The sequence below is a fragment of the Ammospiza nelsoni genome, chromosome 1, assembly GCF_027579445.1.
Source record: "Ammospiza nelsoni isolate bAmmNel1 chromosome 1, bAmmNel1.pri, whole genome shotgun sequence".
Taxonomy (NCBI): domain Eukaryota; kingdom Metazoa; phylum Chordata; class Aves; order Passeriformes; family Passerellidae; genus Ammospiza; species Ammospiza nelsoni.
The window spans coordinates 110,535,043-110,562,882 of record NC_080633.1 but is presented as its reverse complement, the minus strand read 5'-3'; the positions used below and the strand labels follow the sequence as shown (position 1 = coordinate 110,562,882).

The window sequence follows — 27,840 nt, the reverse complement described above, 5'->3', positions numbered from 1 at the left end:
TGGTGGTTCAGGCTGCTGAACACACACACACACAGAGCAGCATGGGCTGCACAGCCCCTCTGTAATGCTACCCAAACTCAGAGAAGGGCACACAGCTCTGTCCTCTTCCTCCCTTCCAGGAAACCAGAATGCTGGTTCTCTGGTTGAAAAGATGTGTGGCCTCATTCTCCACATCCAGAAACACACTCAAACATGCACAGTCCCCTTAAATGTGAGCATGGCCTCCAAACCTCTTCAATATCCCTGCTTGGGAGCTCTGGCAGTGGTATACAAGTCACCTTCTGCTTGCCAGGTAGGGCAGTGTGATGTTTGAGTCCTCCAGATGTGGAAATTCTTCCTCCAACTCACCAGCTAGTGCAGCTTGAAGTTTGCTAGTGAATTATGCACACACACAGACACACACACAGAGAATTAAATTCACTGAAAAAATATTAACACACAGATTTCTCCAGCTGCCAGCACTTAGACCCCTTACATGCCAGCACACAACCTGATCCCTCCAGCTGCTGCTGGCGCCAGGACCTTTCAAGACACATACAAAACACACATACCAGTCCCTCCAGTTGCTGGTCTTTAGATCTACAAGCCCTGTGACCCACAATTCCTCCAGTTCCTGGCACACAGACCCTCCCATGCAAGTCCCTCCATGTGCTAGTACCTAGACCCATGAGCCCCAAGACGTGTGGTCTCCTCTGGCCATTGGCATCCAGCTCTCTTTTGCAGGCAGGTCTCTCCAGTTTCTGGCCCCATTTTCTCCCACTTTTCTTTGGTTCTTTTGATTCTTCCCCTAAACACCCCAGAGTCATTTTTACAAAAATCTACAAGCCTTTTCTGATAGCCTGTATCTCAAGCAGCCTCAACTTTTCCACAACACTCGTGTTGATCATATTTCCCCCCTTCCTATCAGTTAATAATTGTTCAGGTTGACATTCTTGAGAGTTCTGCCTGAGTAGTTCCTCTAATGGACTGACCATCAATCAGTGGCTGAAGCATTCTGGATCCTCATTATTATCTCTACTTTGACTTCCTCATTAATGTGTGTCTGTGAGATTCATTTATTACTTTCTTCATTACTTGTTATTTCTTTTACAATGAGTAGATCACAACCAAAAAACAAATGAACCAGATACTCCCACACTTCACAAACTCTCACACAACTGACTGACAGCTGCAACAGGACTGAGAACTGCTGGGTATCCTGTGGACACAGGGTCCGGCTCCCCTTTATTTTAGACAGCAGTACAATGATAATATTTATTTTATATTTAGCAAATTTAGACTTTCCTGTGTTAACTAAAATTCAAGATGCTGTTTTCATGCTTTCTTCATGTTTAGATAGACTTGAAGGACAAGGCTGCCATGTCACACAATGTATTTCCATTTTTCTCTATTGAATGATGATACACAGCAGTGTCAGACACTCCACTGACTTTAGCACAGTGTTTTATCCAGATGATGAATTATTTTCCAGACTTTACAAACTTTTATCATGATGGTAGAGATAAAAGGAGCAGAAAGAGTGATGACGTAGTTGTGGTTTTGCAGTGATGTTCATCTTGTATCTTTGATGCTTGTTTGCATTATCTTCAGAAGGATGTTTTAGTCTAAGTGAGGGAAAAAAACCAAACCCACATCTTAAAAGTGTACAGGGAATGGAAGTATGTGTATAATGTAAGAGCATTACTTGCAAAGAAACCAAAACTATTTATTGGATGGTCATAAAGTAGCAGTGTCAAGTATCTGACACTGCACAGAGGTACTTCAACTCAATGGGGTATCACACAGAGACTATTAGGACAAAATTTAAAATGGAACTCTGCTTTCTGGAAGGATATTCCTCTTCAGTTTGTTTACAAAATTTCTCCTGTACCCTGTGAGTCCCCCTAAACCATGTCACGCTTGCTATTTCCAGGACAAGCCTCTACTTAGAGTCCCTGTGTTTCAGACGGCATGAAATGTCCTGTGAAAACATGCCCAAATGCTGCTTCTGTCCAGTACATGGCATTTCTGATCCTGTCATCTAAACAGTTTTAACCTGCTGTCTTCTTAACCTTTTCTTAAGTTAATATTTCCACAGCTACTTCATGCCTTGCATAAAAAAGGCCTTTGAATGTGGAAAATTATTTTTTAGATTTGCTTTTTGTTTTGACACCCTGCGATGCATTTTTTAGCACCATATCCAGGGGGGGATTTAGTAGAATAGGCAGCAATAGATGGAATACAAATTTACTGAGCAGAAAACATGGTTTAATTACAAATTGAAAATGAACCCCTATGTTCACACTATCCCACTCAATGTAAGCTGTCATTGGGGCAGAGTGGAGGGGGGTGGAAGAGGAGAACAGATTTTTAATTAAGTGGGATTTTGGTGTTTGATAAATTAGTTTCACTTAAAGGAGCTCTTTAATTCTTAACCTGTAGTCTTTAGCCTTCAAAAAGTTGACATCTTCCATTTACTTCTTACTTAATTTGATTGTTTGCTTTTTAGTGAATATAGATATGTGTGCATGTGTCTATACTTGTTGAAAGAGGCGAGATACTTACTTCTTCTAGAGTCACACTCTCCTTATTCTCCTTTCCTTGTTTGTATTTCTTTTTAAGGCACACTGCAGTTGTGATGGTGACAATAAGCATTACAACAAACACAGTTATGGTTGAAGAAACAGCTATTACAGTATTTTCATGAGTTGAGCCTTTCCTTTCACACTTTTCTCCCATGTACCACCAGTTGTCACCTGCTGGACATCTAGAAAGCAAAAGAACTAACATTTATTATCACCTAAATATTAAAGATGTGAAAATATCTACTTCCAAAAAATGGCATCTCTGAGGTAATTTCTATATCCTAAAGCATAAGGAAATAATCTTAAAATGGATTTCTATTTTAAAGTTTTCTTAGTGGCCCGAGTGGCCCACTGTCCTCACACACCTAAAGGTGTTTCTTTCAGCTTCCTGATGTTTCACAGGTTGTGCCTTCAGAGTGAGCTTTTGCCAGAAATCCTAAATGCCTTCCTGATCCTCTTGACCTCTTAATACTTGGATGCAGCTGATCTATGAAGCTTTTTTTTTTTTTTTTTTTTCAAATTTAAAGAACTTGTAAGAGCTGCCTCTGCCTTCACCCAACAAGCAGGTAAGAAAAGAAATTCACAGCCCAGCAGCTATCCAGTTTAGGACTGAAAACGACCTCCAGGCTTTGATTCCATCACCTTCCCCAGCACCACAGTCAGCACATCCACCTCCATCTTTAACCTTGGTTATTCCTCATGTATTGATTTATTGATTTTCTAGCTCCTGTCTGAGCCATTCATTCAGGACTACCTCAGCCCTGAAAACAAGTTTGCAGTGCACTGCCAAGATATTGCCTGCTGGGGGGATTCCAGGTGATTCAGCTTTCCACCTGGGATGTATCACATTCCCATCCATTTCCCAACAGAAAATTGGGGTGGAAACCGACTGCTGGCCACACATTTCTGTAGGACAGAAAGTAGGTTGCAAAGGCACTAAAGCTTCTAAGAGTCCAGAAATGTCAGAAAATAAATGTTCTCTTCCCATAATTTTGAAATGAAGCATAACATAGAGCATATATTTTATTTTTGTCTTCTTGGAACAACTTCTTGACATTTACTCCTATTTGTGACCTGCTTCTAACGACTTGCACAAGAATTATTTTTTTAAAGGTTTCTAAATAGGGATATATAACATTTAATGAGTCATCCTGACTCCTGTAGCTCTTGGCCTTAATACTTTCCTCACAGCACTCCCCCAGTCTACCTGCCCTGGAACAGCATCTAAGGTTACTGTCTTCAGCCTCAGAGGTTATTTGAGAGCTGGAACAATGCTAATCAGGCAGGTAGGTTACGTAAATGTATCCACAGAGAATTAAATAAAAGTTGATATTAATCTTCTTGCAGGGCAAATAATCTTTTATTCCTCAGCTTTCACTGCTGATTTCAAAGGCGAGCGACTACACTTTGGTAACTCATGGTCATAATTTGCACTGTACAATATTTCTGAGGCAAATTTTAAAATAATGTCTACACTGCTTCCTACATGATAAGTATTGCAAATCTACTGTAATTATATAAATGTTCTTTTCTTTCAATTACATTCATTCAACTCCTCTACATTTTGCTATAGGGAATTCTAAAGACCTGGAGTAATACATTACTGAAAATAATAAACACATTTAAAATATAATTTACAGGAAAGTCAAGCAGAGTACTTCAAAATGATCAAATGCTGAGGTTAGGAGCTTTGTTGCCCAAATCGGCCATAAGTTCAGTCTCACAGGAGCAGTTGCAAATACTTGCCTTAATCAGCTACAGTCTGTCTTTCCTTTCACTGGGAGCAAAGACTTATTTTGTTAGAAACTCTCATTACTCATCCTAAAGCAGCATTTGAGGGTGGACAAAGGCAGTTACCTGCACACGGGCGCTCTGTTTACTATGACGCAGACACCGTCGTTTTCACAGGGGTTGTTTGGGCAGAAGGCCGGAACCTCTGGATCTCCGGGCTGGTTGGTGGTGCTGGTGGTGGATGCAGTGGTGGTGGAGATCTCAGTGCCACTGGGGGGCCTGGTGGCGGCAGTAGGGCCAGGCCCAGCTTTGGTGGTGGTGGTGGCACTTGCAGTTGTTACAAGAGGGGGTGGAATGCTCGGCTGAGTTGACAGGAGATGTGATATATCTGCACGGTGAACGCACAGACAATTGCTCCACATTATTTTCCTTCTTATTCTAATGATAATTTCTAATAATAAAGAGCAGTAAGCCTGTCCAAAGGTTTAACAGATAAACAGTCTTTTTTGCATTTTAGGATCAGGATGTATTTTGGAAATGTCCTCTAGAATTTTTTCCAGGAACAGATAGTTTTATTCAAATTAATATATTCAAATTAATTTTCACAGGATTAGCATTGTTTTATACACCTTCACATGAGATAAAGGAATTATACTGTGTATGTACCTGTTCACAAATTTATTCAAACACATGATTTGACTTTAGACACAGGCATAATTCAAACAGTGCTCAAGTGCAAAGTACATCATGTGTATTTATAACGACAGCATTAGTGACTTGGTATCTGACGCTGTTTGCTGCATTGTAAGAGTAACAGCTATGTTTACATACCTTCCATTGTTAAAAGAATATAAACACCGTCTTCTTTGATAAAGTTGTGGCTTCTAAGTCTCTCATGAGTTAAAAATGCACTTGTTCCAACTCCTGGACCTCTCATGTATTTAGTTCCATTGGGAAAAGTTGCTTCGGATCCTACTTTATCTGGCCTATCCCAAGTATAGTTTGATGAGGATTCTGGGAGGAAAAAAAAGAAAAAAAGAATGTGAATGTGAGACTGCTCTGGATTTGTGTCTCAGCAGAAACCTCAATTGCCTGGGATTCCCCACTGATGAGAGGCACAAGACAACGGAGATCTTCAATTATTTGGTTTAGCCTGAGGTACTGAGAAAAGAACCTGCTGGAGGTGAGGTTATTGGAGAGCTAGTTGAAAACCTGTTGTATTTTCTTTTTAGTTTGTTAAAGTGAGGTGGTCAAGAAGATAAGTAGCACATAAATCATCTATAACATGAGTTAATGCAGTGCTTCTCAAAAGACACCACTTCCTGAAGTAGATGTGGGGCACAAGATATTTGAACAACCTAAATGATCACAATCACTGATGCCTGCTCCATCAAACCCTGCTCTAAAGCTCAAAGCTGAGCCTGATTGTCCATTAAACAATCTGACAGAGGGGGAAAGATCTGCCTGCTCCACCACCTCTCTGATTAGATAAAGAGTGTGTGTTACAAGGCTTCCCTTGGAAATCGTGGACTTTTTGCAATATATGTATAAACAAGAGAGAAGGAGCAGAGAGCAAACAGACTGCACGTCCACAGGGTCAGAGAAGGAAAAGGGCACTGTGGCTGTAACAGCAGAAAGCACAAGGAAAATGTGCTTTCACAAACATCTGTGGAGGACATGGGGTGGTGTGTCTTTCATTTACAGAGAGGACATTAAGTCTTTCTTGATTACTCACTTTGTTTTCATGTAGAGCCAGTGTAACAGAAAATGCAATGTAAAACATACTGGTTTTAAAATAATAATACGAATTGGATGGTTTTGTGTCTTCCTTACTTCCTTTCTAGTGAGAAAACTAATTCAGTGGCAGAGATGATTTCTTTTGGCAAAAAGAAGAATTTGCCAAATTTTCTTTTGGCAAAAAGAAGACAAAAGCCATAATGACTTAAATCCAAACTTTATCCAATGCTGAATGTGGGTGTTTTCTTTAATATCTCTCTCTGTAGAGATTCCTATAATTTCTCAGAGTTACTTTTTACCTCAGCTGTCACATTTCCAAGTTATTGTGGACAACAGCCCTTATCTTCTCACACCTTGAACAAGTACAGGTTACATAATATGAATCAGTACTTTGTCCATCTGGAAGCTTTTGCTGGCATCACTGAACCTTTGACAAGGAGGGCTGGGATTTGTTTGATAGTTGCTTCACTTTTATCTGCTATAAACTGCCTGTATTGTTAATTCCATATTTTTCTTTTCATGACTTCTGGAAAACTTCCATTCTCATTAAAACAGAAACATGTGTATCCTCACAGAGCATATGAAATAAACTTTAGGAATAGATGATCCACCTGTTTCTTATGCAAATGCAACTTTGAAATCTTGAGTCCCAGCTTAACTTGCTTGTAGGTTTCATTTTTTTCTTGTCTGTGGATCAATATTATTGTTGCTGCAAACATATAAAGCATTCCAGAAGCTAAAAAATATGTATTAATTTAACAAAGAGGAGATGTGACCCGTTGTCTTTTGGTTGTGTTTTACACGTTTGATTTTAACTAACCTGAAAGCCTCTCAGGGTCTGTTGTTACGCTTCTTTGGTTTGACATCTGTTGACGAATATCAGGATGCTGGTCAAGCAGGATCATGGTAACTTGTTGCCATGGACAGGGCCATTTCAAATGATCATCGTTTGCTCCAGAAATCAAGGACAAGTATATTCCTAAATTAAATGGGTTATCAGCAGTACCATTTACATACAAGCTGACCTGAAAAGCATATCCTTCACTAGAATAAAAAGGTGGACTGTATAGTATTCCCTTTTTTCCTGCTGGACTTGTGTTGAGGAGATGCGTGAAATTTCTGATATGCCAGACATGGTGGGGACATTGAGTTTCTGACAAGTTGATGTCATCAATAGAGAGGCCTCCACTTGATAAGCCACTTCCTCGCACACCTTGAAACACAACCCGGAATTTACTGGTGACATTCAAAGAAACATGATGGAGCTGCCAGTAGGTCTCAGGTGAACCTGAAAAAGAAGGGTAGAGATTTCTGACTCAGTAATACAGTCAAGCACTGCACAGGACTGTGAACCCCATACCAACACTGTGTAAGAATCTTTCAATTCCACCAGCACTAATGTGATGGAATATTTCTTCTGTAGATGTTACTTTTTCAGTTCAAGATTCATATTTGCTCAATACAATATTTTAACAGAATTAATATGCACAATAGCACTTGTTGATGGGTTATAACACTGCTTTTTCTTTTACATTTTTTAATAAAATTTCATTAAATTAATCCAGGAGTTGCGAATATTAAATCCACAAAGCGAGTTTCACGTGTATTGTTAAAAAGAAAAAAAAAATCAGAACAAGTCATATTCAAATAGCTGAACAACAACATGCCTCAACAGAAAATGCTCCAGAGGATTCTGGGAACCTAGAACTACAAGACTAGTTCATTCATTTGTTTTTGTATTTCTAAATGGCTTCTTGGAAGCTTGCCTATGCAGAAGCACTATTCACCCATCACGTTATTAATGGTACTAAGGTCAAATTAAAGCCAGTCATTTGCAAACCTACTTCATGCAAGAGAACCTTGCTGCAAGTTTGATGCTGCATCCTAAAGTGCCTGCACTAGCAAATTCCACTTAACTCCAAGAGCAGTGTACACAAAAGCAAAGACCTATGCACAGGGGCCTTGTGAGGACAATTAAAGTAGAACACCCTTTTTTAAAAGTATGTTCATCAAAACAGTTTCTTTTGTGGCCTGGTTTTGGTTCATCTGCACAGAAGACCAGCTGCATTTATTGAATGAGCAGGTACAGAACTCTTGCATCACTCTCCTAACACCCAAAACACAGCACAATGGATCTCAAATATGTCTTAATTTCTTGACATTTTTCATTACTGTTATAATTAGGAGGGAAACAATTACCCAAGAAACAAGAAGAAAAGCACCCAACTGATTTCCATGAAATTGCCTTCAGCATAAGCTAAAGGATTTTTACATGTAATACATGCAATTCAAAAATCTCCAGCTGCCACAAACCAGAGGGAAGGGCTCAGGGATTGTCCCTAAGCCACTGAACTATGTGAACATCATCGTTCAACTCATGAGCAGCTCAGCCAGGGTGTCAGACCATGGATGGAAGGGGCTGTAATGTCACTGTTACTTCCAGGTTATTGACTGCATTGGAGAGGGCGACTTCTTGCTTGAAAAAAGTGAAACAGCTTGGAGGGAAAGTGGTCTTGAATCATTGCTAAAAGTTTTGCCACAGATTGTAAAAATAGGGTGCCTCTTTGGACACACTTATGAGATCAGAGTCTTCAAAGGAAATTATGGACTTGAGAAAGCAGGAATGGGAGATGGGGCCTAATAGACACAAAAGAGTGTTTGTGAGGAGGGCTGAAGTCTGGAGAAATTACTCTTGGCATCAAAGCAGGGTTTGAAAGAGTTTGGAGGGCTCAGACTGATGTGAAGCCTACACCTGCCTTAGCAGCTCTTAGGTTAAGGATGCCTGTTAGCTCAGAGGGCACAGAGGGTGATGCCATAGAGGTGAAGAAAAGAGTAGAAAAAAAAAAACAGGCACTGGCAGCAGCTGAGCCTAAAGGGACAAAAAGCGACAGAAATTATACCTATTTAGTAAAAAAAACTTGCTCAGATCCTTCTGAAGTTGGTGTGGGTGAAATGGAGACCACATAATAGTTCAGTATTTGAGAAAGTAATTTAATCATAAGGTGACTTTGGCAATTCTAGCTTAAAGAGCTCTTGTCCATTAGCTGACCTCAGCTGATCATTGTGTAGGCCATAGGCTCCCAAAACCACAAGAATTTAGTCTTCTTCAAACTACAACTCAAATCATGATCTGTTGCTCATATATTTCAGTTAAGTCATTTAAATTTTATTTCTCTTTTTTTAACTTAGATATTCCAGGGCACTTATGCTTTCCATTTCTGTATTAGATTTTCTTATTAATAGTAATTTACTCTAATATTCTGACTTCATCAGCTGCTATTGATACCAGCAATTCTAGAACAGTTAAAATGATTGCTCATGGAATTTTAGCTAGTTTGGCGAGAAAACTATCTTGATAATACAAGAGTTTGAAATTTGTGGTAATTTATTATATTATAGGAAAGCAGCTGACTGAGGATCCATCAGGTATAATTTCAGCAGCAATGAATCAATTACATAGATAGAGAAGAAGCCAAAGAACAGTACTAGGAAATGAGTGACTTTGCCACAATAATTTTCCCCAGTACTTTGAAAAATACTGGGGATAGATTAAAACAAAATGCAATTTTATTCCATACCTTTTATCTCTTTGATGAATCTCAGAGTGCCATTTGGATTGGCTGACGTGTACTCCCTGACCCAGACATTCAGCCGGTCATTCTCGTTACCACTGTTATATAAATAGAATTGCAAGCACTGAAAACCTCTTTTGGGATACAGAATTCGGCTCTCCAGGACAGCTGTGCTTCCTTCTCCTCCAGCACTGGTGTCAAAATGCATGAAGTAGCCAGAATCTGCCAAAAGTCAATAAGAAATGAGCAGTAGAGGGGAGAGAAAACAGAATTTTCCTGATGTACTGGCTTTCTTAATGCTGTATTGTAATAACTCTAGAGGATACAGTCAGGTCAGGGTTAGGTAGATCCTGTACAAATCTCTGACTGAGGACTGCTACCTGCTCACCTTTTCCAAAGGTAGAACTATTCTCTTTGCAGCTTTTGTCCTTGTTTAATTACCTCTAGGAGACTGTACCCAAACCATGGGGTTTTACTCTTTACCCAGTTACTCACAGTTGACACCCTGGAGGACTGATTTAAACTCCTGAACTCTTGGACTGTTCTGACAGGTTGAGATACATTTAGCTAGATTGTCAATTAATTTTTCACCTCAGCCGTGATAATACACATTTCAAAGTCCTACTCCTGTCCAAGGACTTATTGAGCAATTGTTGAGAAAAGCAGCAATCTATTTGGTGTGCCTGTATCACAGGTTCAATGCTTTATATAACTCACGTGACAGGATGTGACACTAAGACCAAAAAAACTGATCAAAAGAGATAAGGACTCTGAAATAAGCAGAAAATCAACATATCACATGATGTCCCTAGGTATGTAGATTTATGCTGCTTAGTTAAAAAATAAACTGCAGTTTGTCAAAGAATAAACAGATAACAAGGCCAATCTTGAAGGAATCCCTCATGCCTCTGCAGAAAACTCCTCCCAGAAAGATAAGAGTTTTTTTCTCATACCTTTGCATTCTCCCATATTGGTGTGATCAGTATTTGGCCCAGCAGGAACCTGAGACAAACGCTGCCAGTCACTGTTATCATCTGAACTTTGGATCATGCCACATATATTTTCAAGTTCAAAACTGCATGTGTCCATGAAACTTAGGGAGGAGGCTATGACATTAAAAAAATAAAATTGTGAATCTCCATTACATAAAACATTTTAATTCTGAAGGTCCAAAACAATAAGCAGAGAAAGACTAAATGCAAACACCAAGTAATCAGTGGCTTCAAATACCATCAGCATTGATACATACAATGTTCAGGAACTCAAAACACAAAACACTTGGTGATTAACACTGACATTAATAAGATGTCGTCAGGAACACTCTGGGCCCTCAGCAAATACAGGAGGGCATCTGCTAATTATCATATCATGTCTTTTATTTATAAAAGGAACACTAATATCAACCCAATCCACACATCATATAATAGTCAAAAGATCCTGAGACTTACCATTCTTTGTTCTGTTTTCTTTGGGCCAGCCCACACATGGCCACAGATTTTGATACAAACTCACTAATGTATCAGCTGGAGTGCTTATTTTGAAATATAGAAAAGCAGAAGCTATCTGGCTGGAATAAACAAACCTTGATTTTCCAAACACAGAATTAAAAAAACAAAAACAAACTAAAACAAAAACAAACAAACTAAACAAAAAAACCCATTTGGCAAAGGTATATTTGGGACCTTTCATGTGGATATTTCTTGTCATACAAATTTTTCAATATCTTTCATGTAACAAGGGAAAAATTAGGTGAAGGAAGACTGTGCAGTTAAATATGAAAGGGAGAATACCATATGAAATATTTTCTCTGTCTAAAGCAAACTCTGGAGAGGTGAGAGATAGCACAGTCCAGGTTTATCCCTGTTCTTATTTTGTTGCACCATGTCTGAGCTCATGTGTAATACCAGCCACAATTTGAAAAGAGCCAAGTTAATTAAATACTTTTAAAACTATATATAAAATATTGTGGCTCAAAGGTTTAAAGGTTTCCTTGCATAACAGAAAGACCTTGAGTATCACAAAAACTCAACCTCAATAAAATACCAAATGCTTCACTTAAGCTGCAGCTCTGGGAAGCACTTAAGTATGAGCTGCTGCCAAACCAGTTCCACTGCTGAGATATGAGATATAGACAGTTCTACTGCTGTCCTCACAGAAAGCTAAAAACCCTCTAGAGGCTGCAAGGTAGTCAGAAGTGTATGGCAGATTTTTTTTAAGATACAGTTCAGTACAATGCTGTAAGAGCTAAGAAGAGGCTTTCACAGCAAATGTTATGCTAACTGCTGGCGAAAGGTAAGCAAAAATGGAGAATTATTAGGTGAAAGAACTCTTTGAAATCAAAATACAAAACAAAACATGAAATTTATTTGGCCAAACAGGAAGGAAGTAACTGAATGACCTTAAGTAGAAAGTGCTGGCTGGCATGGAGAGTTGACATGAATGCCAGCAAGACAGAAAAGCAAGACTCAGTAGATTATGATGTATTTCTGAGGTTCCTACTTAAACAGGTGAAGGGGCAATGAGTGAGGCAGGTTGTGAATTCTGTCTGCACCAAAGGCAGACACTTGTTTGGTATGCAGTTAAAGACTGGACTCAGAAGAAAACACAGGGGGCATGAGTGCCAAGTCCCAACTTGCAGAGGCTGAGGGAAACCTCATGGTCAGCTCTGTTGAGCAGTGTGCTCCAAGGGGAAAGCAGACTAAAATCTACTGTTATTACATGGCCTCAAAGAAAGCACTGAATTACAGAGTGGAGCAACACTAAACAATCTGTCAGTATTTCTTATGCTGTGGGTTGTTTTCTTCTATTTAGGAATGAAGAGTTACATTTTTAATGTTATTTCCTGTCCACATGGGCCTGTAGCAGAAATTTTGCTTACACATTTCCTTAAATCATGTTCAGCAAATGAAGTAATCTTTTGTGTGGGCGAGGGCTGAGACCTGTGAAACACCATCCTCCCTGGCAGCGGTGGATGATCTGACAATATTTATGTCTCTGCAAATATCATCCACACTACACACATCACATGAAGCCAAGAGAGGGACTGGGGAGCAGGGCAGGTCCTGATTGCACTGAACGTGCTGGAAGTTTTGTCACTGATTTCAGCAGGACTGGGGCTTTTTTTCATTTGGGGAATGTGCCTGTGGGTTAAGAATAAAGTTAACACATCATGAAGTATTGCTGTAACGCACAAGAATGATGGAAAATAGATAAGATTAATGGAGAGGAAGAGGGACCCCATCCTCTGTGAAAGACATCCTTAGTGTAAGCACTTTAATAATGCCTAAGTGATTGTGTAGCAAGTGCTAGAAGATAAGGCTGCGTGTGTGTGTGTGTGTGTGTTCAATTTAGACCTATGTGAATAAAAATATTTTCATCAGAATTTTATGCTCAAAAACTGCACCATTATTAAACCAGTTTGATAATTGTTTAAGGAATCTGCATTATGAGGCTTAAAATATAATTGTAAGCCAATACTCACTATTTGGGATATTGTAAAAGTCTTCTGAGTGTCAGGGCACATTGAATGCAGCAACAATTACAGAATTATATTCCAGTTTGATAATGGACTTATCTAGATTTCTCTGTCTCTTACTTTCCTTCAGCTTTGCAAAATAAATGCCACCTAAGCAAAATAACTCTTTTGACCACTTTTTTAAGAAACCGGGTTTGAAGCTTAACAAGAAAATTTAGAAAGCTTGCATTTTATTCAGAATGGCATCTGTGCCCTATTTGCATGGATAGGGTATATATGAATAGGCATAAATCTGTCTCACAGATTCCATGATAGTGGAGTAGGTATGACAGCCGCAGCAAAGATGCTCATTTCTGAGCAGTGTCTGAGCATCAGCTGTGGAATAATGCAGGGAAAAAACAAAAGGCTTTGTGCAGAAGCTCATATTTTAAACAGCCACCCAAGGGATGAACAAAAGTCAGCTGCTGAGCAAAGCTGGTTTTTAACTAAAGGTCAGATAAAATTGCACAGAAACCTCTGCTACTCAGCAGTGTTTCTGCAGGAGGAATGCTATTTCTAGCTGTACCATTATTTCTGGTGTTTTTAATACAATTCACTTCTCTAAATATGTTAGCATCTCTTTCACTTGTGTCTGGATGGGTCCAACATGTATGTATCACCCTCATTTCTTTCAAATGATTCTTTCAAGTAATATAAAATAAATGGAGACACTTACTGCAGTTGTAGAGCCGGTTTAGTTTCTTCAGGTCGTACTCACTGAAATCCATTCTCTGTCCTATGACATCAATGAAGTCTGGTATGTTGGTGATGATGGTGGGATCAGTTCCATTCTTGAATGCAGTCTTGCTGTAGTGCATCACAGAATTGTAGTCATAGGGAACATTCAGGAAGTCTGATCTATTATCATCGTATTTATTAAAATTATGTTCTTTACCTAAATGGCAAAATTGAAAGGAAAGATTGCCTGTTGCTCAAGGGAATCAAATTTTAATGTAAAGACTTGCAGTGACAGAGAATCTATCACATCTCAAAATATTTTTGTAGTAATTTACTTGTACTTATTCTGTAAAACACTTTTATTTCCAGTCTAGGGATATTTACTTTCCTCTTTCAGCCACTAATGACTTCTGCTGGACGGAGAAAATCTTTTGATACCAGAAAATTTTTCCTGTGGAACAACTTATAAATTTTGATGGGCTTGCGATATCCAAGAGTGGAGAGTGTTTCAGTACTCAAATTACTGCAATTTGCAACTGTTTCTAATCTGTATTCTCTGATGTTCAATTGCTCGTCATTTTAGGTAATAATAAACAATTTAGAGTTGTCATCAGATAAACTTCCAGAATGTAGCTTTACAGATGTTTTCTGGAGTATGAGCAAAGAACCAGTTGCTTACTACCCAATGGGGAGTCAAAATTTAAATCAGTCAAAATACAGTAACTATATTCTGGTCAGTGTAAAAAAATTGCAGCAGTTTCAAATGTCTCACAATAGTAGAGCTTGTCACTAAAGAGTCAGCAAAATATAATGGAAATCAAATAACAGAGTCTAAGTAATTTTCTGTAATATATAATTGCATATGCACCTGACTATTGATCAGGACTAAATAAGAATGCATTAGATTTAATCATTACCCAGTTTTTCAGTCTTCTGTGTCTACCTATGTTAGGAAAACATCAAGTCTGTGTATATAACTCTGTTTTTGAACAGCCTGAAAGTCACAGAGGACAACAACAAGCTAAAGAAGCAGAGACAGAGCAAAGTCCTGAGGAATTAACAGAGCAAATTAACAATGTCTCAGGCTTGTGCCAAATATACCAACACTTACAATTCACAAGCTGCATTTCTAAAGTAACTGCCGGTGTAACACAGACCCTGAAATGTCTCTCCTGCTTGCCCACCCTCTGCACACTCTGCTCTCTCCGCTCTGCTGCCAGCACCAGGTGTAGCAGACAGGCAGAAAGAGAAGGACCAATGTTTTCACTGGTGATTTTCTACTGGGTTTGGTCACACTGGATTTTTCAGACTGGGGGGGGTTAGTTATTTTTATTTCATTAAGGGCTTCTAGAGTAAGTATATTTCTAGAGTATTCATTTAAACAAACTAAATTTTCCTCTTCTGCTGCCCTGTGGTACAACACGTAGCATAAGAGGATACAGATCTCTAATTAGAGCTTCAGAAACTGTCATGGCACAAGGAATTACAACAGCAAGAACAAATGAGAATTTATGTTTCAAGCAGAGGTCCCTTTATATCTAATTTATTGATATACTGGCTTTGGAAAGTAAGTCCAGGTGAGAGAACAGCATGACCACCAAAAGATGGCTGGAAGGGATGTTCCACATCCAAGCTGCTAGCACCAGAGATTGAGAGGAAAGCAGAGGAGTGACTGACCAGACTGAATCCTGTCCCAGACGATGGTCACATAGTCATCCCGGTCAGACCGAGACTGCTCGTGCCAGAATCCCAGGGCGTGCAGGAACTCATGCTGGACTGTCCCAATCCTGTCACAGTTGGCTCCAATGGAGAGTTGCTGCAGGCCCATTTGCAGGTTTCCCACTGACGACCAGCAGCTGTCATTGACACAGAATGAGAGAGGGCTCTGTGAGATACACACCCTCCGCATGCCATGCAAACCTCAAAACTAGTCTATTCAATAGGTATAGTTTTAACCTGAGCATTGAAGTCACATTTTGTTACAGAGAGCACTTTTCCATTCATCTGTTCCTTATCATACCCCTTCCTCTCAGATTTGTTTCGATGAACAAGAAGGTCCTTGTCTCTGGCTCTATTAGAAGAAAAATGTTGAGCTATTTGCAACAAAAGAAAACTGAGGATGATTTCTTTGGTACTCCGGAACATCAAAGGTTGTGAGCACATAATTTAGAGCAATTAAATTACTGCAAATTAACAATTTTCAGCTAGACCACAACATGTGACTGTGAGCACACTTCAAGCATGTCCCTATCATAAGGAGAAATGTGTTCATGCACATTGTCTCCTATGCCTGCTTTTCCCTGTACTATTTTGGTCTTTTACTTTGCATGGGGCTGTGGCTGCCAGGCAAGGTGTGCTTCTCCATGCTGTGTTTACCTTCTGACAGGCTGATGGATTTGACAGTACTTTTAACAAGCCCTTTTCTTTCTGGCTCTCTGTGAGCTGCCATGCTAGAGCACTTGCTGCTCTTACACACTCCCAAGTAAGAGCAAAACTGCAGCTGTGCTGCAAGTTTATATTAAAGGGTGAAAGAATTTAGTGAGTTATCTGCACAGGCCAATAAAATGGCACCCCATGTCCACAAACTAGTAGGCACAGAGAGCTACATTTAAATTGATATTTTATGTAGCAAATAAATCAATACTTACCCAATGAAGTACATAAAATTAATAGGGCACAAAATATGCATAGGATTTGCAATCCTATCACCCCAGAAATTTAAAAATACAAGCACACTATGTGCTTTCAAACTCTGTGACTTAATAGTGCAACATATTCCCCAGTATTTCATTGTCCACAGAGCAACACAGGCCTTGCCTATTGATTACTCATTAAAATCACAACATGAGACCTGTTAGGGAGCACATGTAGCATTTGTAATTTCAATGTCTTTCCTTGAACAGGATCATATTGATTCTTGTGTCGTGCAGAAGAAGTCCATCACAGGCTTGGGTCCACCTCCTACCAAAGCCACCTCTGGCTTCACAGCTGCTGCACCGTGCACAGCAGGCTACAGCAGGCACACCCACGACACTTAGCAGAAGTAACACCCAAATGACAGTAGGTGCAGCTGCCTTTGGTCTGCCAGATGCCTACAACACTGTCACCCAACAGCCACAGAGGGGGCAAATACACAGTCTGTGCCACCCTGCACTGAGAATAAAGCTGAGGTGAGTGGGACATGGCACTCCAGAGCAATGGGCACATAGAATCCTGTGTCTTCTGGAGGGGAGAAAGGAGAAGAAAGTCTCAGCTTTCCCCAGGTGTGTGAGAGCTGTGTTGCCTGTGACTCAATGCTTCCTGCATTGCTATCAGAGGCTGGAGGAACATGGAAATACTTGCTCTGACTAACCCCACCATCCTCCTTTTGGGGCTGTAAATAGACACACGCCATCAGTTGCAGTGATGCCACTAATTTCAGGCACATTTTTATACTAATGTCCTGCTACTAATTTTCTTCCCACAGTATCAGAGATCACCAATATCAGCTCACAGACACCCTGACTTACCAGCACCAAGCTGGAGAGCCAGGGATCTGTGTCAATCTACTTCTGCATGGATTCCCTTTGCCATGTGCAACAGTGGCAAAGAGCTGAAGCGGCCTCCCAGCAGTGCTCCATGAAAATCCATGTGGAAATACTAGAGATGATATTCATCCCCCCTGGTCTGTTAATCATTTGATCCTACCACACCACGTTAGTTTTCCTGCTGAATTAATCCTGCTCTTCATGAGAACAGTAAGCTGAAATAGCACTTCCATTGCAGGTTTCCAGACTCCTCAGTGAACTTTGCAGCCACATCTGATTATCCTGCATTTCTGTAATTCACAATTACACACCTCATGTTTTGCCCAGCACACAGGCAGGAGCTAACATAATACCAGTAGTAGGCAGGGCCTTGATACACTCTCTACATACACCAGAGACTACAGATGCATTTTCACACAGGGCAGTCAATACAATAAAAGACCGCTGGCTTCTTTTGTGGCTGACTTAATTTGAATTCAAAAGGGTAATCCAGATGAGAACTTTATGGCTTATTTCAAATCCTTTTGATACAAAAGTTCCCCCACATTCCTCTCTTTTATAGATGCAAGCCAAGATCAGAAAGGCAAAGATGTGATTTATCAACCTTTAGTTGAAGTGGTAAAATTTTATGTTGCCAGGAACTTTGTGTGCCTCTCTGCACTGTACCCTCTGGGCTGAGGTCCTTAGTCAGCAGATAGAAGAGTCTTAATTGATTTTAAAAACTCCAAAATATTAGGAACAGCGGAGCAAAAATGAGTTGGTTTGCCCAGCTTGCACCCATTACACCAGAAGTAAGGAATGGCCTGAAATGAAGGCAGTTCATTCAGGGTCAGTCCTGATTTCTTTGTACAACCCAAGATGACTCACTGAAACTGGATGGACCTTTTCAGGAGACTGCACCATTTAGCTCCAATCTTTTAAAAAGTTCTGCTGTGGATGTGTCAGCTAAGGTGATGGAAACACTTCAGGGCAAGCCACACACCAGACAGTGAGGGCAAGATATGCTATCCAACTAGAAGGATTCATCTTCTTCATCACCATGACTCATCTATTTTTAATAGACATATAAATGAAACATTGCACAGAGGCCTCCTACTTGCCATAGGCTAAATATTGTGGTTCTTTTTCAGGTACAATTATTAGCAAATTCAATGCATATTTTAGGGGATGAAGGATTACAAAATTCAGCTACATGAGTTTTCCATTTAGCTCAAAAAGCTGGAGTCATTAGCACAGGAAAATGCATTGCTCCCTGAGTCTCCAATTATACATCTTTTAGAGCTGAGTTTCAGTGTCATGTGTACAGCATGAACAGCAGCAAATACAAAGAGCCAGACACCAAAGAAATTTTGAAACAATTATCTGCTACGAATATCTCAGAACAAGCCAAAGGGAAAGAGAAACATTTTTATTATCAGAAAATCTTTTCCCATTTATGAATGCATTCTCATATCAGGAAATGAATTTCTGAAAGCAAATTTCCTCACCAGGCTATCAAGTTCTCCCTGTTCTCCTTTTCTATAAGAGAAATGGTTCAGCACAGAGTGAACAATATATTTGTTTTTGTTGCACTGTTTTGACAGAGAATGTCTTAGAAGGAAAGAAGTTGGGGCAATTTTGACTTCTTTACTGGAGTCTTATTTTGCAATATTTAAGATGAAATAGCATGACTATTCATCAAAAGAGGTAAATAAAGTAAAATATTAGCAAAATATCTCAGTGCTGCACAGAGTTTAAAATATTGCTCTTTTATCTGAATGCTTATGTGGAGTTGTTCAAGTGCATTTCCATTGTTACATTCAAACAAATTCATTGCCCCACAGTGAGAACTGTCATATTTCTCCTTGGTTTTTCTTTTCCCCTAGAAGCCAAGGTATACTAGGAATGCCTACCTGAAAGTAATACTCCATATATCTAAAGATCAGTCAAGAACACAATTGTTTTGTTTCTGATATCTTTTACCATGTCCAGTAAAATATCTCTTATAGGACTTCATGTCTTCTTATATTTAAGAATAAATATCAAGGCTGTGAAAATGGTGACAACAAAAACATAAAGTTATGACCAGATATATGAGTTTTAGGTTGAATACTGGCCGTGAGAATAGTCTGAAAGCAAACATAATTAAAGTTATTTTTAATTGCTTCTCTTACCCACTTCCTTTGAACACAGATATGTAATTCTCCTCCCCTTCCCAAGGTTTGAAGTCAATACAGGTTTTCAGTCGATACTGTTCAAATGCCTTGAGGATGACTCCCTTAGCATTCATTTCTGCAAAGCAAACAGTGCTCTTGTCAATAATGAACAGAAAGATTTCTACTATTATGCATATGGAGCAAGTCTCAAGGGTGGCTCTTGCTCCAGCAATTTTGATCAAAATAAACGGATTTTTTCTCGGATTAAAATCAAAGGGGGGACCTAAAAAACATAAATCAGGGTCTTGCAACACTGTATCTTGCTCTTGTCTTTCTCCTCTGTAATTTTTCTTTGGTACTTTATCAAATATGACATTATGAGTATATAGAAGGATATTGGGGGGGGGTAATTTTGTAGGTTCTTTCATTTGTTTTTTGGGGATTTATGTAAACAAGTATTAAATAGACAGGAAATTAAGACTGCAAATTTTACCTAGTACAGAATGCAGGCTACAGATCCTTCATTGAATTTCTCCAGGACCTGATTTTTTCAGATTATATCTGTGTTATCTCCTCTAAGAAACTTGTATAGTTTCAACACAAATATTTAAAGGATGGGGTCAAATTATGATGTGTCTCTGACTCACACAGGGGACTTAGCAATGTACCATTGCCAACTGTCTGTCAGAATGTCATTTTACCCTCACTGCTGGAAATTATATAAATGGCCAAGTAAGCTTCCTCTCCTTAAAAATATCTTCAGTGCCCTCTTTTCACCTCTGCTTTGTAGAGTTTCACATCTCAGACACAAGTTTTCAAAACCAAAACCATCTGCTGGGCCATAGCAGGGTAATCATTCAAGAAAGGAGGTGAGAGCCAGCTCTGATACCAAGATTATAAATCCTGTTTGTGCACACTGTGCCCCACTCCTGCTGTGGGAAAGGGCCTGCTCTAGATGAAGAGAGGAAAGGACACCATAGGAGCTTTATCAACCTGTGTTGAACAGCTCAACCAACACAACATACAGACAGTGGGAAGGGCAATACCGTACCCAGGCTGTTCTCAAGGACGTAAGGGACGACATGGGGCCACCGATAGTTGTCACCAATGATGGAGTTTCGATCCTGTATCCAGAAAGAAAACATGCAGTCCTCAGTAAAAAGGGATTTAGCATCAGGGACTACAATAGTGCTGAAGCAAACCTACAATTCCAAGTAAGACATAAAGGAAAACAAGGAGATCAAAACCCTCAGAAGATTTTTCAGAGGTCTGAGGTTTGGGTTTGAAGTCCCTTCATGCCCTTCTACTGGTGTCTTCAACTTCTGCTGCATTTTCTCCATAGAAATTACCCAAGTTTTTGATGCATGTACTCAGGAGCTTCTGCTCCTATGGGAAGCCTTAAGATCTAAAGTTCTGAAAACTGTACAGAGATTAATAGTTTTGTAATTTTTCATAATGCCAGCATTTGTTTCTGTACCTTTAGCAAGTGCTGTCCTTGCTTTCAAAGACATATTCGGCATATCTCCCAAAAGGGAGAGTAAAACACTATTTTCAGACTACTTTCAGAGTGCAAGACACCTTGGGGGTTTCCTACTAGATATTTTTGAGATGTAAATGTAATTTTTTTTCATTGATCATATGAGGATGCTGGCCAGATGCCTTAAAATGTGATATTAGGGATCTAAATTTTTCATCAGTTTTAGCCAATCTACTTACAGGATGAAGGTTTTGCAGCACTGCTCAATAAATTTAACTGGCTCAGAATATTGTACAGATAAACAAAGAATTCTTTTTATACAAACCTGCCTGGATGATGATCAGTGCTGCCTAATCTCTTAAAAGTGACAATGTAAAAAGGGAAACAAGAAGCTAATAATATTGATCTAATCACTGATGGGATCTCATGCTGGATAATGTTTCTGCAAATGATGTTGACTCCTTCACTGTCTATGACATTTTGTAGAATTCCATCTCCAATCATCTTCAGTTTATTATTACATAAACAGCATTTATTGCTTGTAAGAGCAGGATGCATCTATTATTTCCATGCCAGTGATACTTTACATTTAAGTCAATGACACATTTTTGGCTTTGTATTTTATATTTGAACTCACCACAGGAAGTTTGATGTCTCCCTCAAAAAGGTCCAGTCCTAAAGCTAAAGGGAAAAGGAGATTATCATTCAGTTATGGTATTGGTCTGTGACTACTATAATGAAAATTATTTTTAAAAAATTGAGACTGAATTTTGAAAAACCTTCATTTATGTCGAAGATGTCCTGATCAATTCCTCCATCTAGGTCTATTTCTGAAAAACAAAAAGACAAGTGAGGTAGGACATTAGCCCTTGCTGTTATCTTTATGAAGTGTGAAAATTAATGCAATAACAATAACAGTAATTATAAATCTGTGTCTGTCGTAGCCATGTTTATGAGCAGCTGGTTTTGTTGACTGCCTCCTGTGCATACAAATAGATCTCTAAACAGAACTCACCAGTTGTCTCTGGAGAAGGCTGGGGAGGGGAAAGAAAAAAAGATATTATTAGAAAGGCAGATAATGAAATGCAGCTCGCGTTACTTTGTCAACAGCATTAGAGATGTGATTCAAGCTCAACTGACAGCACTTAGCACACTGCTTTGTGTTGGACTGGCTGCACCCACTGCCTCCTCATTCGACTGGAAACCTGTATTTGCTGGTGTGGCAGCTCCGTGCCCTCCCCACCTCAGGGTGCCCAACAAGTAATTCAGCCAGAACTGCTCCTGTGGAGGTTTCACAGCTGCTTTTCTCCCATAACTCATTTGTGTCCTTCACAAATGGGAAAAAAAGGAGCCCATTATTTCTGTGGAATCAAGTATTGCTACTAGTCAGCAGCTGGGCAAAGCCAATGGAATCTGTGATGAACTTCCCATCACAAATGTGAAGACTGGGGGAGACAATGAGTGGTCTGGTGTTACCCAGCGAGGCTTTGAAGGGCCGGGTACACAGCCCAGGTCACCTCAGCCCCAGTTCAGTGCCCTATCTGGACTCCATTTACCTGAGTAATAACAACTCAAACACTCCCTTTGCAACATGGAGAATCCACAGACCATAATGAGATAAAGTGACATATGATAACATATACATGGAAAAATTTCCTTGCCATAACATGCCTATAGAATGTAATCTTAATTCTTTTCTTTAACTGGACACTTCATTTTTGGACTGCCTTGGACATACTTACACAAGTGTTTCCCACATAGTGAGTAAAATCATGAACAGCCTTTCTAAGCAATTGTTCCTGGGTGTCTTGTACTTGTATGTTTGAATAGCAGTTCACAAACTGAAGATAAAAGACATCCTTATATTCTAAAAGAAATGTAACAGCAATTCCGGAAAAAAGTGTGGGATTTTTACTTTTTTTGTTTTACCACAGTATTCCCCCTATGTTTATTCCTGCATATAAATAATTTATTTTCTGTACATGCAGCTTTGCGTGTAGGACTTCTTTTTCCAGTGTGATAAACATCTGCAACTTCCAGTAGAAATAATGAACAAAACAAAATCAGAATACTGAAAAGCAGCAAAAATCAAGTCCATGTAGTACCTAGAAACATTAATTGTGATAATCTCTAGTATCTGTACAATGTGTAAGACAACTCTATGGCCAGAATATTCAAGAGAGATTCAAATGTACATGTGCTTCTAGACCTAAGTTTCAACACATAATGATGGGAACAATTTTGAGGGAAACAACTGTGAGCCCTAGAACTGACTCCATATAAAAATTTTAACCAAATACAGAAAAAATTCCTACCTCCCATGAAATTTCAAGGTTCAGAAAGAAAGCTTTGAAATTGTCAGAATGTCCCAGTTTAGCTTCATACTGAAAGATTAATTTTTAATCTGAAATTACTGTCTTTTAAAAACTTCAGCAAATGTCAGAAAAAAATATTGTAAATACAAAGGCCAGAAATCTCATTTTATGATTCACCTGAACTAAAATTCACTCAAGGTCTTGCTTCACAGTTTTTGTCAGATTTTGATCATTTAATCTCATTGCCTAAGAGATGAAAATAATTTTTTGCCAAACCAAATGGAGGCTATAATTTCTATGTTTAAGAAACACAATTCCTAACTGGTATCTGCTGGCACAGCAAACATTTAGTAGCTAACTATTCTATAAAGAGCCAAAGTTTTTAATCAGCTTCTCCTGCTTCCTTTTTCTATTTTTAATCAAACTACCACTCACGTATGTCCTTGTCCACTCCAAACCTGACCCTGACCAAGGTCAGTCTAACCATCCTTGACAGGTCAGCTACAGAAAACACTGAGCAGAATCTGTTTCCTGACTGAATTTGTCCTGGAACAGCCCTGCTTCAGCACTTTGCATTTTGGAAGTTTTTTGACTCACAAACTGAGATCAGTAGCCAAGTACAGTGGTATTTTTGGTGCACAAATCAAAATATGAGTCCATGTCTGAACAATATCAAATGCAGCAATTCAGTGAAGTCCAGGCTGGTCCTCAGTGTCTGAAAACTGCCACTGAATCTTTTATACTGAAGGAATTCCTTCTATCACACGAAAGATTAATTTTTAATCTGAAATTACTGCCTTTTAAAAGCTTCAGCAAATGTCAGAAAAAAATATTGTAAATAGAAAGGCCAGAAATTTAATTTTATGATTCGCTTGAACTAAAATTCTCTCAAGGTGTTGCTACTGTGTTACCAACAAAATTAGGTCTTTCCTCCTGTTAATCTCCACTGCAAAATACTCTGTTTCAAAAGCTTCATCTCTGCATACAGATATCACTTGTTCACATGGCAGTGATTTTGGTCTTAATACCAGCCTGACAAAATATATGATGCCATTTCTAGGCTGTGAAAGTATTGTAAACACACAACAAATACACAGTTCATAGTCTTGTGCAGAAGAAGGTTGTGTTAGCTACAATGTGCCAAAGAGGAATCTAATTTAGTCTAATCTACACATATACAAAATACTGATAATTTTTAATATCAGTCCCTAGTTTTGGACATGGACAACATGTGAATTAAGACATTCTAATGGTTGGTTAAACCACTTGTGAGAGCACAGTAAACTGACAAAAAATTCAAGTGCATCTTGGACAAGTGGGAAATATCTCACCTATTGTAATCATGTAAAAATCAGGTAAAGAGACTCAGTCATCAATCAAGAAACAAATGGATAATTCTTATGTGCCAAGAATATCTATGACACCACCATGATGCCCTGGCATCACCATAAGACAATCCACCTCACCTAGCCTGGACATCTATTCAGATGGAATTTATTAATCTAGTTTGGATGAGACACCTAACTTACCACTGATTTTTCCAGACCATATTATTTTAGTATTGGCATCCAGAAATTTGAAATGAGCTCTTCCTGGCCACAGAACATAATTAACCCTGGTGGTCAGAAGCCCTTCCCTCACAAGAGACAAGATTTTGATGTCAGGTAACTTCTGCATCTTAGTAACACTTGTATCACCTACCATAGGTTTTAAAAAAGCCTGCTGTGGAATCTAAAAAAGACTGAGGTTTGAGTTTCCAAAAGACTGGGGCAGAGGGACAGGTAGAGGGCATAGTTGGGAAGGATGGAATTGGAGTGATGGGGAATACAGGAGGACTATGGGAAAGTTTGGAATGTGAGGCTGAGAGCTTAATTTAGGGCACATATGAGCACGTGTCAGTGGAGAGGAAGAAGACAAGGCTGCCACAGGTGGTTATGCTCTATAACTTTGATAATGTTACTGCACTTATGTAGTGTCATAAAAAGTATTGCCTTACTGTGTAGATTGCCCTGAAGATACGAACAGCTGAAACAAACCTTCATGAACCTTTCGGTTTTTGTTCTCTGAGCTAATTATATTGTGCTTCACCAAAAGTTCCTGACCTCTACAACAAAGCCTCCCAACATAAGCAAAATGCTACATTTCACTAAAAAACACAGGTATATCAAAATCTCAACCGTTACTTTTTGACCTGAAAAAATTCAGCTGGATTGGAGGAACAGGGAGCAGTCATTTCTAAGTATATCCAGGGGCTAAAAAGGCATAAATTCCAATATCAATTATATTGTGCTGTAGCAAAAAAAAAAACCAAAAAAACCCAAAAACCAAACTAAACCAAAATAACCACAAAAAAAAAAAAAAAAAAAAAAAAAAAAAAAAAAAAAAAACCAAAAAAAAAAACCCCAAAACAACAACCAAAAAAAAGCCAAAACATTCAGACATGGACAATTGAAATAAATTTCAGTTCTGGATTTTAACCTCAGACTTGTTGTTCTGGTAACTTGGAATACTAATGGACATTTTGCTTAGTTGGGGAACACAAGGTAATCTCTTTCCATGTATTGACAAATCTATGAAAAATAGCAACACTAAAACCCCAAGGAAACAGGAAGCAGAAATCATTTATCTGTCCCACACAGACAAAAACAGAATTATATTGATTTTTCAAAATAATAAGTCTTTTCCTCTCAATCTCATCCTATCTGCATTATTTTCTCAGTCATATAAAGAATATAGATTCTTTGTTTTCTTACCAGACTCCAGACCACCTGAAGAAGAAGGCAGGTTAGAAGCCCAGGCACAGAAAACAAGCCCATGTTGTTCTCCAGTCTATAGTTGTGTGGACAGAATTTTACACCAAGTTGGTACTTAAAATAGTAACTATCATAAATCAAAACCTTTGTCCTCTCAACAACAATGAACTCACCTTACCTATCTTTTTCTTGTTGAGTAAGCATATCATTATCAAGTAAGTACACCATTACTGTATAGCAAGTACTAAAGAAACATTTTAATTCTTTTTAAGAACTGCTGTGAGAAAAAGTGTCAGAGAGAAATTGAAATACAGGATGAAATAGAAATAAGAAAAAGGAAATATAGGGGAAAGACACATTGAAACACAGGAAATTCCATCTAAATTTAAGAAAAAAAAATCTTCTCATTGTGTTTTTGAGTACTGGCACAAATTGCTCAGAGAAGTTGTGGAATCTGTCTCCTTGATGACAATCAAAACACAACCAGACAGAGATCTGAGTGACCAGCTGCAGGTAACCCTGCAGCACAACTGCAGGGGAATTGAACTAGGAGATCTCCAGAGGTGTCCTCCCACCTCAGTCATTCTGTGATTCAGAGAATAAAGCTGGCACTAAAACATTTTGAACAACAAAAAACTAGCAGGACTCTTGACAAGATATTAATATATTAATAATCATACATTTTCTTGACAGAAATTGAAAATGAGAAATGTGTGTGCATAAAAAAAAAATCTGTCAGCAACATAATTTCAGTAGCCTGCTTTTGGAAAATGCAAAGCTATTTCTAGTGTTGATAGATGTGAGACACTGCATTTATCACTAGTGCAAATAATGGCATCCTTCTGGATTACTTAAAGATTCCATTCAAATTAATTTTTAAATGTCAGTACATTGTACTGTCACCACTGTCTGTGACTCTTGGGTATTTCTTTCAACTTTAACCATCTCTTCTACTTGCTAGCTGTCAGTGAGTGCTGGGATTGCCACAGTTTCTTCTTATGGTTAAACTGCAGGTTCTTGTGGTAATTGTATGGTCAGGCTTTCCTAACCTTTTACTTTGCCAGACCAACTACTTGTATAGACCAACACAAAAGTGGTTTTTTTTGTAAATTCAGACTCACAAAATTATTATATCAAAATTAATAGTATGTTGCATTGTATTTTAACTATCAGAGCTGATAAGAAAGAAAGATCCTAATCTAGTAATGAGGACACCTAAGCCATTTATAGCTGCTCAGATCCATACTTGTTACATCATTACTGATGCATTGAGAAGCAGCAGTTGTAGATATTATTGTTCTTATAACGGTATGTTCTTTTTCTATGAAAGCAACTAAATATTATAATTCCCTACTCACCAATACTGATGGTGTCAATTGTTCTGAAATCAGTGTTGTTTGGTAGGTCAAAAAGCTCTTTTGTCAAGATTTCTTCTGCAAGTTCAGCAGCCCTTGAATTCTGCATGTTGTCATCTCCAGCTGCCGGGAGATGATTGGTATGGGTTCTGGAGGATGCCCATGCACAAAAACCCCTGAAACCCAACTCAGATTGCAAAGCAGAATTGTTTTGATTACACGCAGTACCAAATAATACATACCGACCCCTGGATTTTTTGGAAAGCTGCTGAGCAGGAGAAGGAGATGGAGCATGGTGCTCAGGTGGGAGGGGCAGGCAGGCACTGCACCTTCAGGAAGTCCCCTGGATCAAATGGTATCTTGTCCTTCAGCCTCTGCACCCCAGAACCACACCTCATATCTCCTCCTCTTGGAGTGGGATTTTTCCACTTACGACATCATCTCACACTTGGCCAGAGTGTGAGATGAGGCCACAACGGCTC

At 38.9% G+C, this 27,840-nt stretch overlaps 1 protein-coding gene across 1 annotated transcript; it reads right to left on the bottom strand.

Annotated features, from left to right (window-relative positions):
* Nucleotides 1–1,287: 1,287 nt before the first annotated feature.
* Nucleotides 1,288–27,796, bottom strand: MEP1B (meprin A subunit beta). The gene is made up of 18 exons (XM_059469722.1): nucleotides 27,792–27,796; nucleotides 27,362–27,507; nucleotides 26,182–26,233; nucleotides 26,004–26,079; nucleotides 21,951–21,969; nucleotides 21,715–21,765; nucleotides 21,575–21,616; nucleotides 20,510–20,590; nucleotides 19,477–19,594; nucleotides 15,474–15,652; nucleotides 13,795–14,013; nucleotides 10,558–10,710; nucleotides 9,611–9,826; nucleotides 6,853–7,320; nucleotides 5,127–5,309; nucleotides 4,422–4,683; nucleotides 2,545–2,746; nucleotides 1,288–1,604 (listed from the first exon to the last, which is right to left on the bottom strand). Exons 1-18 carry the CDS (start codon nucleotides 27,794–27,796, stop codon nucleotides 1,587–1,589), a joined length of 2,490 nt encoding a protein of 829 aa, XP_059325705.1. The 3' UTR covers nucleotides 1,288–1,586.
* Between the last annotated feature and the right edge of the window lie 44 nt (nucleotides 27,797–27,840).